This window comes from Branchiostoma belcheri, unplaced genomic scaffold (genome assembly GCF_001625305.1).
Source record: "Branchiostoma belcheri isolate BF01 breed outbred unplaced genomic scaffold, Haploidv18h27 scaffold9, whole genome shotgun sequence".
Taxonomy (NCBI): domain Eukaryota; kingdom Metazoa; phylum Chordata; class Leptocardii; order Amphioxiformes; family Branchiostomatidae; genus Branchiostoma; species Branchiostoma belcheri.
In genome coordinates this window covers 979,344-993,198 of record NW_017804575.1, presented here as the reverse complement: position 1 = coordinate 993,198, position 13,855 = coordinate 979,344, and the positions used below count along the sequence as shown (strand labels likewise).

The following is a 13,855-nucleotide window of genomic DNA, read 5'->3' as shown; positions in this document are numbered from 1 at the left end:
GCCTTATGTCTACACACCAGAGGTAAGGCCATGTTGATTTGATTATATGGATGGCATCATCTGGACGAAGCCCGAAACTGATGTAGACTGTGACAAAATAAAAAAAAAAAAGGTTTGGCAAAATACATTTGTAAGTTGCCTAAGGCCACACCAAGTAAATTTTATGGATGACGTCCTTTGGAGACCCTATATTATGCGAGAGGGCGAAAAATAAACAAGAAGGGCCCTAAAAAACAAGATGCCTAGATTAGAAATATACTAAGAGACGACAAATGTTGGGACACAAATTGAATGAGGTGACACAGATTAACAAGCAAGAAGTCTTTTATTCATCATCAAAACAGCAATAAATCAGGTGGAACAGCAGTTGTCGTCCTGTCCTGTTTCTTTCATCACATTTTTGCAGGCCTGCAGAAACAAAGCATGTGCTCTTTACCCATTTCGCGTTACGGGTTTCACGTCCATCGATTTGCAGCACTGTCGTGACTCTTTGGTCATAGTTACAGGAAGCGGAATTTCTTGTGTTTTTTTTCTAGGAACAGGCCAAAATCAATGCGCGCGCGGACGTCATCCATAAAATTTACTTGGTGTGGCCTAAATGAAGAAGAAAAGAATCCGGCTGTTGAACGTTTCTCTGTGTAAATTATGGTTTCTATCGCAAAGAATCGTAGCGAAATTCCCAAGTTATTTTTCGATTTCCTGTGTCGGCTTGAAGCCAGCATGCATTAGAGATTGTCTTGTGTGTGAAGCAAAGGATTGACATTTTCGATTTTTTTTCAGGTGTATCCTACCACGACAAGGGCTCTGGGAATAGGCACGTGCAGTGCTGTAGCGAACGTGGGAGTCATTCTCACACCTTTCGTCGCGCAGGTACACGTATTTTTAAATTAGGCCACAAGTAAATTTTATGGATGACGTCCGCGCGCGCATTGATTTTGGCCTGTTCCTAGAAAAAAACAAACAAGAAATTCCGCTTCCTGTAACTATGACCAAAGAGTCACGACAGTGTCGCAAATCGTCAGATTGACGTGAAACCCGTAACGCGAAAAATGAGGACAGGACGACAACTGCTGTTCCACCTGATTCATTGCTGTTTTGATGATAAGTAAAAGACTTCTTGCTTGTTACACTGTGTCACCTCATTCAATTTGTGTCCTAACATTTGTCGTCTCTTAGTATTTTTCTGATCTATAGGCCTCTTGTTTTTAGGGCCCTTTTTTTCGCCCTCTTGCATTTGATTTGGGGTCTCCAAAGGACGTCATCCATAAAATTTACTTGGTGTGGCCTTACATCTATGTGGTTGAAAATCACGGTCACTTTACCAAGGATTGCTCGAACTATGGTGATAAATTATCAAAGTAATTCTCCTTTGTTTTCATTTGCACAAAAGAACATGGATATATTTCAGGAGTAAACAAGTGTGTACAGTCACAGTGTGCAAATAGGCAAATCCATTGGAAAATGTTTAGGTCTTAGATGTTGTAGTGCTAAAGATAGTCAAACTCTTAGTATCCATATACTGATATAGTTTGTAAATACAATTGAAACATTTGTATAATATCCGAGACTACTGTTTGTTCCAGGTAATGTTGAAGTACTCGGTGCACCTGACTGTATCGGTGTACGGGAGCATCTGTCTACTGGCTGCTGGTGCCAGTTTGCTGCTTCCCATAGAGACCAAGGGACGGAGCATGCAAGAAACTGGACAGGAGAAACTCAGGCGATAAAGTTAACGTTAAACTTTGTACGTTAAAGAACCCAACACACTTGTAGGGGTGCTTCCGTGGCTGAAAATGCGAGCAGTGGCAAGCCTTATGACACCAGCTTCATAGAGAACGCTGGTTTTCCTCACTTTACTGACCGTAATAATCATGACTGCCATTGCAATTGCCACCTGGAAAGAATATCGATATTATCATTATCATATTTGATACGCCTGAACCTCTGCTATTATTACTGTACATTATTTGACTAGACAATTCATTTGTTTTTAAAGAAATAAAATATTGATATTTCCATTCAATACAAAATTCTCAACAGACGATTGATACAAATTATCAGTTAGTCCTGTTTTCATGCATTTTTCTTGTATTCGATTCGTGAAACATCCACAGATAACTTGTATCTTTGAAAACTTTTAGAAGAAGAATTTTGATTTTGAAATCTGAAATCACGGTATTCTAAACAACACTTCTAGGAATGAAAACTTTGGTCTGAAGGATTCGAAATTGTATCACCAGAAAAGTAGACAACATTGCCAGATATAGTGGTCGTAAGCGAAAACGGAGAATTATTATAGTACTCATCGGTGAGTATCGGAGAGAAATGTACAAATTTGTTTACCGTGCGAAAACATATTGTTTTGCTCTTTTTCGTCTTCCTCTTCTTCTCCAAACAAATAAAGTCAATGACCTGAACCAGACATCTGTCGCCGTGGTAACTAGTGTCGGGTTACACATGTTGCAATTTATAGCAGGAGGGATTTAGACTGCCGTCACCATACTGTATATATATATGAATGTATTTGAGTAAAAATTAACAGAACAGACCATATGCGAGGGTAAACCTTATGCATTTGTTTTGCAAATGTTACCTTCCTACTTATTATTACATTAGCGGCGGCTACAGACAGTTCCCCTGGGGCGCCCTAATTCTCTAGCCTCCACCAGGCCTTTCTATGGGAACACGGATAGTAGAATTCGACAATAAGGAGAGTAAAATTGGCCAGGGGAGTCCGGCCGCGGAAGGTTGTTTCTTTCCTAACTGCGCGGCCAGTCAAACCGCAAGTTGGCCAAACTTCCCTGGCAAATATTTTCTTCTATATATAGTCAGTGTAGTTAGTCTGGTAGAGACTACTAATGCTCAGCGTAAGACTAACTGATGACCTCGACCCTCCCAGTAGGTTTGTAGGATCATAAACTTATTTTTTGGGACGTTGTTTGTGACGTGTCCTGCTCGCCTCTGCGCTGACGTGTCATTGTCACTTTTATATCACTTCTGGGACGTGAGAAAACATCAAAATCATGGCTATCTATTCTTCTATCGCTATGATATCGTTAGAAATGGTATCTCTGGCCTTATAAGTTCTCTCAATGATATGATATGATATGATATGATATAACATGACACAAGGGAGGACATCAATGTGTTTTTTGTTGTCTGGTTATAATTATACATCTGCAAACAATAAAACAGCATAAAAAAGTTATTCGGAAGCTCAGTGAGCATTTAAACAGAGCTCCAGAGACGTCTGTTCTGTGTTTTGTTCTGCCTCCTTCGTTACACCCGCAGCTTCACCTATTCTTCACTCTTATATCCTAAATATCGTAGCATTGCAATGATTAGGTATTTTAAGTCAACGCAACAGCGTAAGGACCCCCCAAAAAGTTCCATAAATTCACCATAATGTTGTTCTGATGTTTTGTCACACAATTCCATCTGAGAAAGATAAAAACGTTTTTTTTCTACCCTCCTTGTTCTATCTCGTTAAAAACCTGCAAAACAGGAAAGACCACATCGTTACGTGTCAGTGAGCATTTTATCATATGAATTGTCTTGCATACATTAATCTCAGAGACGTGTGGTCTGTATCTCACGTTCCTTCCTTCGTTCCACCCACAGGTCCACACAATATTTACTACTAGACATTGTATCGTAAATATTGTACCACTGTAATGATGAGATCTTTGAAGTCGGCGATACAGCGTAAGGACCCAGAGAAAATTCCACTGACAGCCACGGGACACCGAAAGGGTCAAACAACAGGTAATTTTCTAGATTCTATTCGTGAATAGTTTCATCGGGTTGGTTACTAAGTACATTGGGCATCATAGTACTGCACAACCATTTGGTTTTCTCTGCAAACTTTCGAACAAACTTTCGGCTACCTTCTTCAGGAATTACTGAACAATAGCAGAAATGTTTTTGCGGAAACACAAGTTAGCAGAGGAAATAACGTGGTTTAGAACACATGATGTAGGAATGTTTACAGTTTGATGTTTGTTTATATGAGACCGAAAGAAACAGATTATTTCAGACAGTTACAACAATTTCTCCATCCTTTCGTCATTTAGAAGATCACCAAAAACTGCATTTCTACTAAGATCACAAAACCCACTAATTATGCAGAATGTGGGATTATTCATTATCCACTGCCTTCAAAGAAGAAGTCGAACCCCACAATAGCTAGCGTAGTAGTAGAAGCAGAAGTTTTTTCCCAGACAGTTGTTACCTGTTACTATGTAATGAGTATTATACTTGATTGTAAAAGCAATTAGTCTTCGGGCATGATTTTGCGAATAAAGTTTCTGTATATTTGCAAATGAGGACAGAATGACGTGTCACAAGTTGGATGTAACTAATTTCTATGATTGTAGTTAACTACTTTCTAACAACAAAACCCCTATTTTCGACTATCCCTACATTCTAGACACATTCACGGTAGAGGACGCAGTGGAGAAGTTGGGGTTCGGCAGGTTTCAGATCAAACTGTATCTGCTGTGTGGGGTAGGATATGTGAGTATCACTACCGAGGAGTACTGGTCTTCGTTTTCGCTTATACGACTACTATATCTGTATAAAATCTTTGGTGGTACAATTTCGAATCCTTCAGACCAAAGTTTTCATTCCTATAAGTGTTGTTTAGAATACATTTCAGATTTCAAAATCGAAATTCTTCTTCTAAAAGTTTTCAAATTTTTGAAAGATACAAGGATGTTTCACGAATCGAATACGAGAAAAATGCATGAAAACAGGACTAACTGATAATTTGTATCAATCGTCTGTTGAGAATTTTGTGTTGAAAGGAAATATCAATATTATATTTTCTTTAAAAACAAATGAATTGTCTAGTCAAATAATGTACAGTAATAATAGCAGAGGTTCAGGCGTATCAAATGTGATAATGATAATATCGATATTCTTTCCAGGTGGCGATTGCAATGGCAGTCATGATTATTACTGTCCTGTCGTCAGAGCTAAACTGTGAATGGCGCCTCAGCAGCTGGCAACAAGCCTCCCTCTCCACCGCAGTTTTCATTGGAATGATGATCGGCTCTTTTCTGTGGGGAAAATTCTGCGATAAATATGGCAGGAGGACGGTTAGTTGCATTAAAGTTCATAGAAACTTAGATTTTCACAAGAATAGTACAGACACTTTGGTATCATGCAGTAAGTTTAAACTATACTAGTAATTTCCAAACACGAAGAAATAGCCTTACCCAAATTTTCGACTGTACAACTCCAGTCTTTGTATCAAAGAATGAGAAATCCACCGCCTTTGTGACGTAACGTTATGCAAATGACACATGTCACTCGGTTAGCAGTGGATCGTAAGTTGCAGGAAGTCTGTGGCGCCCCCCGTCTGAAGTTGTACAGTCGAAATACAGTCCATTTTTTGTGTTGGAAATTACAAATTAAACTTACTGCATTATGACGTCTTCCAAGTAGTACCAACACAGATGAACTTGTCTTTCAAGATAGGACTTTGGTATGGTTAACTCCACAAGCTACAAGGAAAGAGTTTTGCAACATGACTTGTCCTAAAACCTAGTTGTTGTCATGATGTACAAGTATTTTCTATTTCAGGGAGGGATAGCTGCATTTGTATGGCTCTTCTTCTACGGCGTCCTTAGCGCATTTTCTCCCACCTTCAACTGGCTTCTCGTGCTACGTATGTTTGTTGGATTTGGAACTGCAGCATTTCCCGTATTGTAAGTTTCTTAATTAACAATAAAGATTAAATCAGAGACGTAACAGTTGCAAAGCAAATGCATAATGTTTACCTTTGCATATGGTCTGCTCTTTTAATTCTTACTCAAACACATTCATATATATGGTCAGACAGGAGTCTAAATCCCTCCTGCTATAAAATTGCAACATTATGTAACCCAACACTAGTTACCATGGTGGCAGACGTCTGGTTTAGGTCATTGACCTTATTTGTTTGGAGAAGAAGAAACAGAGCAAAATCAATATGTTTTCCTTCGGTAAACATAAAAACCCGAACTTCTTAAGGTTATGACATTTGTTTCACATATACACATTCAAAACAGAATGGCAGAGTTTTGAAAAATCTAACAGATTCGTTGATATATGATACATGTACGTATAATATGCGATATATATTTCATTTGTGAGAATGACATGCTTATTATACCAGTTGCTTTAACGAAACAAAATTATTGAGATAATTAAAGGGAATGTTATATATGGATAAGAACCATTTAGAACTTTTTGAAACAAAGAAAACATTCATGCAATGTTAACATTCTGAACATTGGTGTGTATACACACAGGGTGACACTATGTGTGGAATTTCTCCCAAGAAGACAAAGAGGACAGTGTGTATTGTTTCTGATGGTAAGTTTTTCGTTTTAACACTGGTTACGCTACCCTAGCCTGGATGCCAGACTAGTATCGAGCAGCTCAGAACACTTTACCTTCGGCAGCCAGAAGCCCTTCGCCCGCCCGTCTAAATTACCGCTACGGGGAGTTGTCTATCAGACACCTTCCCCAGAGCTTCTGACTGGAGTTCTGCTTCCCGTAGCCTTGCACACTGAGATATTTTGTGTCCAGTGTGCTTTGGGTCTGGCATCCAGGCTATGCTTCTCGCGCTATATATAGCCGGTGTAGGTGGCGATTTTGCGGCGAGAACACATGTACAATCCCAAACGTGGCTGAGTTTGTCAGAAGCTCTGAGGAAGGTGTCTGATAGACACCGACACGTCAGCACTTAGGTGAGAAATTGTGGTTGTGTAAAAGAAAACTCCAGTATCCTGTACTTAACCAACACGATGAAACTTTTTTCGGGAGGGTGCAGTATATTTTAGGGCCTGGAATAGTCTGCAAAACACAGTGCCATCTCACCTAAGGCCTTAGTCTAATAAAGTTAGCAACCAGGTCTTCGAAAATGTCGTCAAATTGATCTCATACTGTATCCTATACTGCGCCCTACTATACTTTTTACCGCGTCTAAACGAGACTCCTTGTGGTCCTTATGAATAGGAATCTACTTAGGGAAAATACTATGTTTTTCTACGTTTAAACAATCATTTAGAGATCATATTTCCTTTCCCCAGATGTTCTGGGCGGCCGGAAGTTGTCTTGAAGTCGGGTTGGCTGTAGCCGTCCTGCCTACTCTGGGATGGAGATGGTTGCTCGTCTTCACTGCAATTCCCTCTCTGATTGTCGCCATATGCTGTAAGGTAGGAAACTTCATACTTCCGAATGTGGAAGTATTGTTTTGGGTGACTGAGCTGTGAGTTTGCGTGTCTGTTTGTCCGGATATTGTAGGTTGACAGCACGTGGGGGAAGATTGACAGAATGACAACAGGTCGAAAAGGTCAGACACAGAAAATGGGGTGAACTTGAGAGTAGATTGACAGTTCGTGGGTGTGGAAGATTGACAGGCAGAATGACAACAAGACGTAAAATTCATGCACAGAAAATGCGATGAAGTTTAAGGCATCAAAAACCCAAACTACTTCGGAAGTCTGAAATTTCTGATTTCTAGTTGAACATCTGAGAACTATGCAAAGATGCCTTCATATCAGTGTGTATTTTATTGCATAATCATCATGAAGGTTTATTTGCGTCTGTAAATAACATTATAGAGAGCGATTGAACTTAGCTCTACCACATGTTGTCCGATTCAGAGTATCTGAACTTCTAATCTTTGTCGCATGGTGGCGTTGCAACGTGAAGAAAGCGTTATACTATACCCTCAAGTGAAATACAAGTTGTGCACTGGTATACTTCCTCCTAACTTTTTATTCCTCACTACAGTGGATACCAGAGAGTGTTCGGTACCATGTAGCTAGCGGACAGTTGGAGAAGGCACGAGAGACACTTCAGAGGATTGCGCGAGAAAACAAGTCATCCTTGCCCCCGGGAAAACTTGTGGCTCTCGTCATTACGGTAGGGATCAAAGAATGATAATTACCTATTTCTATATTATAATTTATCAACTACAATCTCGTGCTAGAAGGGACTAGTAATAGCAAGGTAGCACACGGTGTATTGAAGAGGTGAACATGTAAAATCTGAGATTTTATACCTCCGGGCTTTTTATTGTATATTTTTATATGTTGTTTACAACAACAATTGTTGCGCGCCGCAGGACTAGGGTTTTAAACAAAGATTTTATCGAGACCGGACACCCCTCTGTGCGAGGGGTCACCTTTGTGGACGAGACCGACAATACCTAATACACACCAAAGGTCAACGGTCGCGACCACTTTCACGATCAAAGGGGTGTTCTGGGGCCACCATAAGGCACCATTTTCACGCCCGAAAACACATATACAATAAAAACAAAAGAACGTGCATTATCTACAGCCCAATAGCAACACATATACCGAGTCTCAAAAGAATCTGTCCACCCAAACGCGAGAAACAGCTGCGAACATGAAAATCTAAATCTCTCGCAAAACCCTTCCGCGGAAGGATGTCTCCTCCCCCGGAGGTAAAAATGTTTAGTCTATAGATGATGTTTCTACCTACATTACTTTGGAGCTTGGCTTCATTTTTCGAGACAGCCTTTAGGGAATGGGTCTTGTGGAAGGGGGGCCTAAAGGATACAAATGATCATGAATAAGAGCCTGGACTTTTAAAGCAACAAGATTACTGTCGTAGCACGGGTTCGTAACCCACTCTTGTTTATTTCTTGAATGCAGGAAAAGCGAGGACAATTCAGAGACTTGTTCACCAGGGAGTTTCGACTGACGACTGTTCTTCTGTGGTTTATATGGTACACATTTATTCACTAGTTCACTCTATAATTATGTTTTCCAAAAGAAAACCCATTGTTTTTGCTCTGTTTCCTCCTCTTCTTCTTCTCCAAACCAACAAGGTCAATGACCTGAACCAGCCGTCTGTCACCATGGTAACTAGTGGTGGGTTACATCATGTTGCAATTTTATAGCAGGAGGGATTTAGACTCCTGTCTGACCAAATAAATAAATGTGTAAGAATTAACAGAGCACACCGTATGCGAAGGTAAACATTATGCATTTGCTTTGCAAATGTTACCTTTCTAGTTGTATATGGTAACCCATGTTTAGCAATATTTTAGTGTCTCCTGTAAGGGTCATGTGTAGAGGAATGATTAGTGAACTAGTGTGTTTTCAGCTAACATTGACGTTCTTGTAGTGAACTTGTACTTGTATTTTTCATCGTTAGTTTTATTTTTTTTTCAATTTCCCAGTAGTGACCTTAATAAAAGCGAGAGTTTATCACCAGCGTTGATTTAATGTTGATTAATAGATAAAATAGATAAAAAAATAAACAAACATATGTTTTTCCAGGACAGCAATCATGATGTGCTACTACGGCATCGCGTTGATGACAACAGAGTTATACCAAGCAGACGGAAACTTTTGCGGTAATTCTTTTTAACTAATTCAATTTTCGTTCGAATCTAGAAGCACTGAAAACGTTTTTAGAAAGAAGAAAACCCCAATATATCTATACTAATTACGTAATTTGCCGAAAGCCAGGAATTTGTGTAATACCTAATTACATTATAGAACTGTTTAAATACATGCGCGAAATTAAAAATCAAACTATTTCCGGAGGTCTGTGAACTTGTATTTCCTGGAAGTCTGAAATCTCCTTTTTTAATACTTTTTAATACTTAAATACAGGGGTGCCAGAGTATACAGTGCAAGTTTACGTAATACGGTGCAATTTTACGGAATACAGTGCAATTTTACGGCATACAGTACAATCGTATTAGTATACGTACAGTGCAATTTTATGGAATACAATGCGATCGTATTAGAGTGAAATTCTACTGTATACTAACACGATTGTACTGTATTCCGTAAAATTGCACTATATACTAATATGATTGCACTGTATTACTTAAAATTGCACTGTATACTCTGGCACCCCTGTACTTGTCAGTTGCATCGGTTACGTTGACTTTATAATTTTTCATCTTTCAGAGGCCAGTCAGGATCAGAATCAGGTCTCATGCTATGCGGCCTGCAAAAAGCTCTCAGGCGACGCCTACCAGAACATATTCATCACAACACTAGCTGAGCTACCAGGTCTGTATTTATAACTTCAGGAGGATGACCAAAATGGGTAGTACTAGTCTAAATTAGTAATATATAAGTAGATGTGTCGGTCGAGCTTGTTCTGTGGGTCTTTTTTTTCTGTGTTTCTACTTAATCTCTATCCACTGAGTTGGCGACCAATGAGCAACCAAAAACCTCGTCAGTATTTCAAAAGAACTTCATGGATAAACTTCAAGTTTATTTTGTTACTTCTACGTGTTTTGTTGTCTTTTAAGTTACACTCTTACATCAAGGTTAATATATAAAGTGCACATATCACACTTTTTTCCAGGCACATTGCTGGTGATGCTGATTCTGGCCTGTCTGCCCAGAAAACCCACCATGGCCGTGGCGTTCGCAGGATTTTCTATTTTTACTTTTCTGCTTCTCACGTGTGCGGGAAGGTATGGAACTTTGCCGTCTCTCTGGCATAGGGATTGTTTATCTCGTACTGACAAACAAATAAAGAAACGAAAAGGTAAACAAGTATTTTACGTTATGAGATGTCGTAAAGCAAGTAAGATAGACCAATATTTGGACTTGCTAACTGTTACTATTATAATAAAAGCAGGTTTAACGCATTTAACTATGAATTTGAGGTAAATTTGATACCTTTTTGTGATCTTATTACCTCCGGGGGAGGAGACATCCTTCCGCGGAAGGGTTTTGTGAGAGATTTAGATTTTCATGTTCGCAGCTATTTCTCGCGTTTGGCTGGACGGATTCTTTTGAGACTCGGTATATGTTTTGCTATTGGGCTGTAGATGATGCACGTTCTTTTGTTTTTATTATATATGTGTTTTCGGGCGTGAAAATGGTACCTTTTGGTGGGCCCCAAAACACCCCTTTGAGCGTGAAAGTGGTCGCGACCGTTGACCTTTGGCGTGTTTAAGCTATTCTCGGTCTGGTCCACGTAAATGACCCCTCACACAGAGGGGTGTCCGGTCTCGATAAATTATTTGTTTTAAACCCTATATAAAAATATACAATAAAAAGCCCGGAGGTATAAAATCTCAGATTTTACTTGTTTTTCTTCTGTACTACACAGGACATGGTTGACTGTCTTCATCTTTGTAGCTCGAGCTTTTATATCCGGCGGTTCCCAGCTGCCTTATGTCTACACGCCAGAGGTAAGAGACAATAATGAACACACATACTGAAGTTTTCTTTGTGTAAATTGTGGTTTGTATCGCAAAGAATCGTAGTAAAACTGGTTTTCGATTTGATGCCGTTGTTGCAGTACCGCTGTGAGTCGCCATTCGTCGACTCTGGCGTCTGGTACCGCAATTGCAAGGCCAGTGCAATGTATACATACAACTGCATGGATCGTGTAGAATAATTTTCTTGTGATTCCTAAAGCCGACGTCTGATCTACCTCCCTTAATTTGTAACTCTCAATTATGTCGTCAAAATAATCACTGTTTTCGTTGGCATCATTTCAGGTGTATCCTACCACCACAAGGGCTCTGGGAACAGGCACGTGCAGTGCTGTAGCAAGAGTGGGAGTCATTCTCACACCTTTCGTCGCACAGGTATTCCGAATTACATTTTTTTTTATTCCAACATGCCATGACAAGACATGGTGACGGCACACTCATGTTATATCAACTTATTTATGTCTCCACTGACACAGAGGACAAATACAGAACAGGACAATGCTAGTACCCATTTTCACTTGAGTTAAGTGAGGAAAGTCGTGTTAAGTGCCTTTCCCAAGGGCGCAAGATCAGTGGCATGTCGGGACTCGAACTCGGGACCTCTTGCTTCGGAGTCGACCACTCTGCCGTTAATACACATGACCCCACATTACATCTATGTGATTGAAAATGACCGTCACTTTCCTACATCAGTGTATCATATATATGGTAATGAACTCTACAAAAGGCTCTCATGGTAATTATACTTTAAATTTGTTTTCATTTATTCTACAGATGAATAGAATACATTCAATAGATAACTTCAGGAGTAAACAATCCTTACAGTGTGTCAAATAACTCAAATTGGTAAATACACTACAGCATGTTTACATCTTAGATGCTATAGTGTAAACAGTAGTCAAGTCCTGAGTGCTCATATCGCTAGTAAATACATCGCTTTAAACCTTTGTATTGTATAATATCCGAAACTACTGTTTGTTCCAGGTGATGTTGAAGTACTCGGTGCACCTGACTGTATCGGTGTACGGGAGCATCTGTCTACTGGCTGCTGGTGCCAGTTTGCTGCTTCCCATAGAGACCAAGGGACGGAGCATGCAAGAAACTGGACAGGAGAAACTCAGGCGTTAAACTTATTCCTCTGTACGTTAAAGGAATCCAGTGTAGCTTTTAGTTTTAGGCCTTGGAAATCAGATTTTTCAAAGTCAATATTCTAGTCATTTATCTACATACTTAAAACAACACTGTCCCAATGTATATCGACATTCATGGAGCAAAAATGTCCCAAATTCTGACGAAAACGGTTATTGGAATTCGCGAAAGCCCTGGATTTTTAGGGTACCACTAAAAAAATAAAGGACTAATCTTGGGGCTTGTTTCTGCAGTTTTAAATACCTTAAGTACGAAATACTGATTCAAATGTGCTAATGTGGGACAGTATGTGTCAATATCATACAGATTGCTGATTTCAGAATATTTCCAGTTTTGCCGCCCTAAAATTGCATAGGATGCCTTTAAAGCGATATCATGTAAGATTTTTGCGGCCAAACTGTTAATATAAATAATTGAAAATTTCTCCTCTAGATTGTCATTTTCAATAACTTTCAACATATTAGCGTCGATATTTCGCTTTTCCGGCAACTCAGCGCAGCGCGAGAATAAGTTGCGCCAGGCCCGCTGTATTTTTAGGAGGCTCCTAAAAAGAATGTAAACAAACAGCGGTTTTTCTTTGGGTATCTTCGTTTCGGCAGCTCCAACACGTTTTTGCGGTGCAACGACGTTGATCTTTTACTCCCAAATGCCATTATGAACCCAGGTAGGCTTATAGCGCAAGAACAACAATGTTGATATGTAGTGAAATAGTGAAAATCTTACATAATATAGCTTTAAAGTTAATCGTCTGTACGTTAAAGAACCCAGCACACTGAGTCAGAAACAGCACCTCGCGGTACACAAAGTTTCAGGTTGTCCGATGCAATATGTCGTATATGGCTTAGCCCAATTTATTATATTACATCTTGTTCTATTCAATTTTTGCTTAAGGTCACACCAATTGAATTATTGGTTCTCGGATTCGCCTCATCATTTTTTCTGATTTGCAGAAAAAAAAACGATTCTGTTTTTTTTGGGGCTATAATAGGATGCCCAGACATGTTTTTGTTTTTGATTTTATCCGTCCTGTCACTTCATATTTTTTCTGAAAAAATCCGAGAACCAACAAATTAAATTGGTGTGACCTAAAGTCCAAAAATCAAGAAAATATTTTAGAAAAAAATGCATCCCGTTATGTGCACAGATTTTTCCACAGTGTGTTACAACAAAAAGGATAAATGTTTCGTATAATATAATATAATATAATATAATATAATATAATATAATATACTGTACAGTACATGTATGTAAGGCCACACCAATTTAATTTGTTGGTTCTCGGATTTTTCAGAAAAAATATGAAGCGACAGGGCGAAAAAAAATAAAATAAAAACAGGTCTAGGCATCCTATTATAGGCTTAAATGCTACAAAATGAGCCATGAAGTCAACACAAAAGGCTGGGTTAAAATTTAAAGTATAAATTTTGAACTTTTAATCAAACCACTGCAATGATAGATTAGCCTGGGTGCCATCCGAATTTGTAACGG

The 13,855-nt window shown here is 39.2% G+C and overlaps 1 protein-coding gene and 1 long non-coding RNA gene across 2 annotated transcripts; both read left to right on the top strand.

Moving 5' to 3' along the window:
• LOC109487874 lies at positions 1-1,718 on the top strand. The gene is made up of 3 exons (XR_002141288.1): positions 1-22; positions 781-870; positions 1,584-1,718. It is a non-coding gene; the product is annotated as an uncharacterized LOC109487874 (long non-coding RNA).
• A 1,851-nt stretch (positions 1,719-3,569) lies between these two features.
• LOC109487584 (synaptic vesicle 2-related protein-like) lies at positions 3,570-12,460 on the top strand. Its single transcript, XM_019791590.1, has 15 exons — positions 3,570-3,765; positions 4,430-4,515; positions 4,929-5,099; positions 5,572-5,711; positions 6,297-6,360; positions 7,080-7,205; positions 7,786-7,917; positions 8,676-8,749; positions 9,306-9,382; positions 9,645-9,654; positions 9,907-10,052; positions 10,354-10,465; positions 11,110-11,191; positions 11,504-11,593; positions 12,203-12,460. Exons 1-15 carry the CDS (start codon positions 3,675-3,677, stop codon positions 12,344-12,346), a joined length of 1,545 nt encoding a protein of 514 aa, XP_019647149.1. The 5' UTR covers positions 3,570-3,674; the 3' UTR covers positions 12,347-12,460.
• Positions 12,461-13,855: the final 1,395 nt, after the last annotated feature.

Bases quoted from the DNA above. Each gene is read 5' to 3' on its own strand.
- LOC109487584 (XM_019791590.1), top strand. From the start codon at position 3,675: ATGATGAGATCTTTGAAGTCGGCGATACAGCGTAAGGACCCAGAGAAA. The intron at 10,053-10,353 runs GTCTGTATTTAT...ACTTTTTTCCAG, and splicing joins AACACTAGCTGAGCTACCAG to GCACATTGCTGGTGATGCTG. The intron at 11,594-12,202 runs GTATTCCGAATT...TGTTTGTTCCAG, and splicing joins TCACACCTTTCGTCGCACAG to GTGATGTTGAAGTACTCGGT.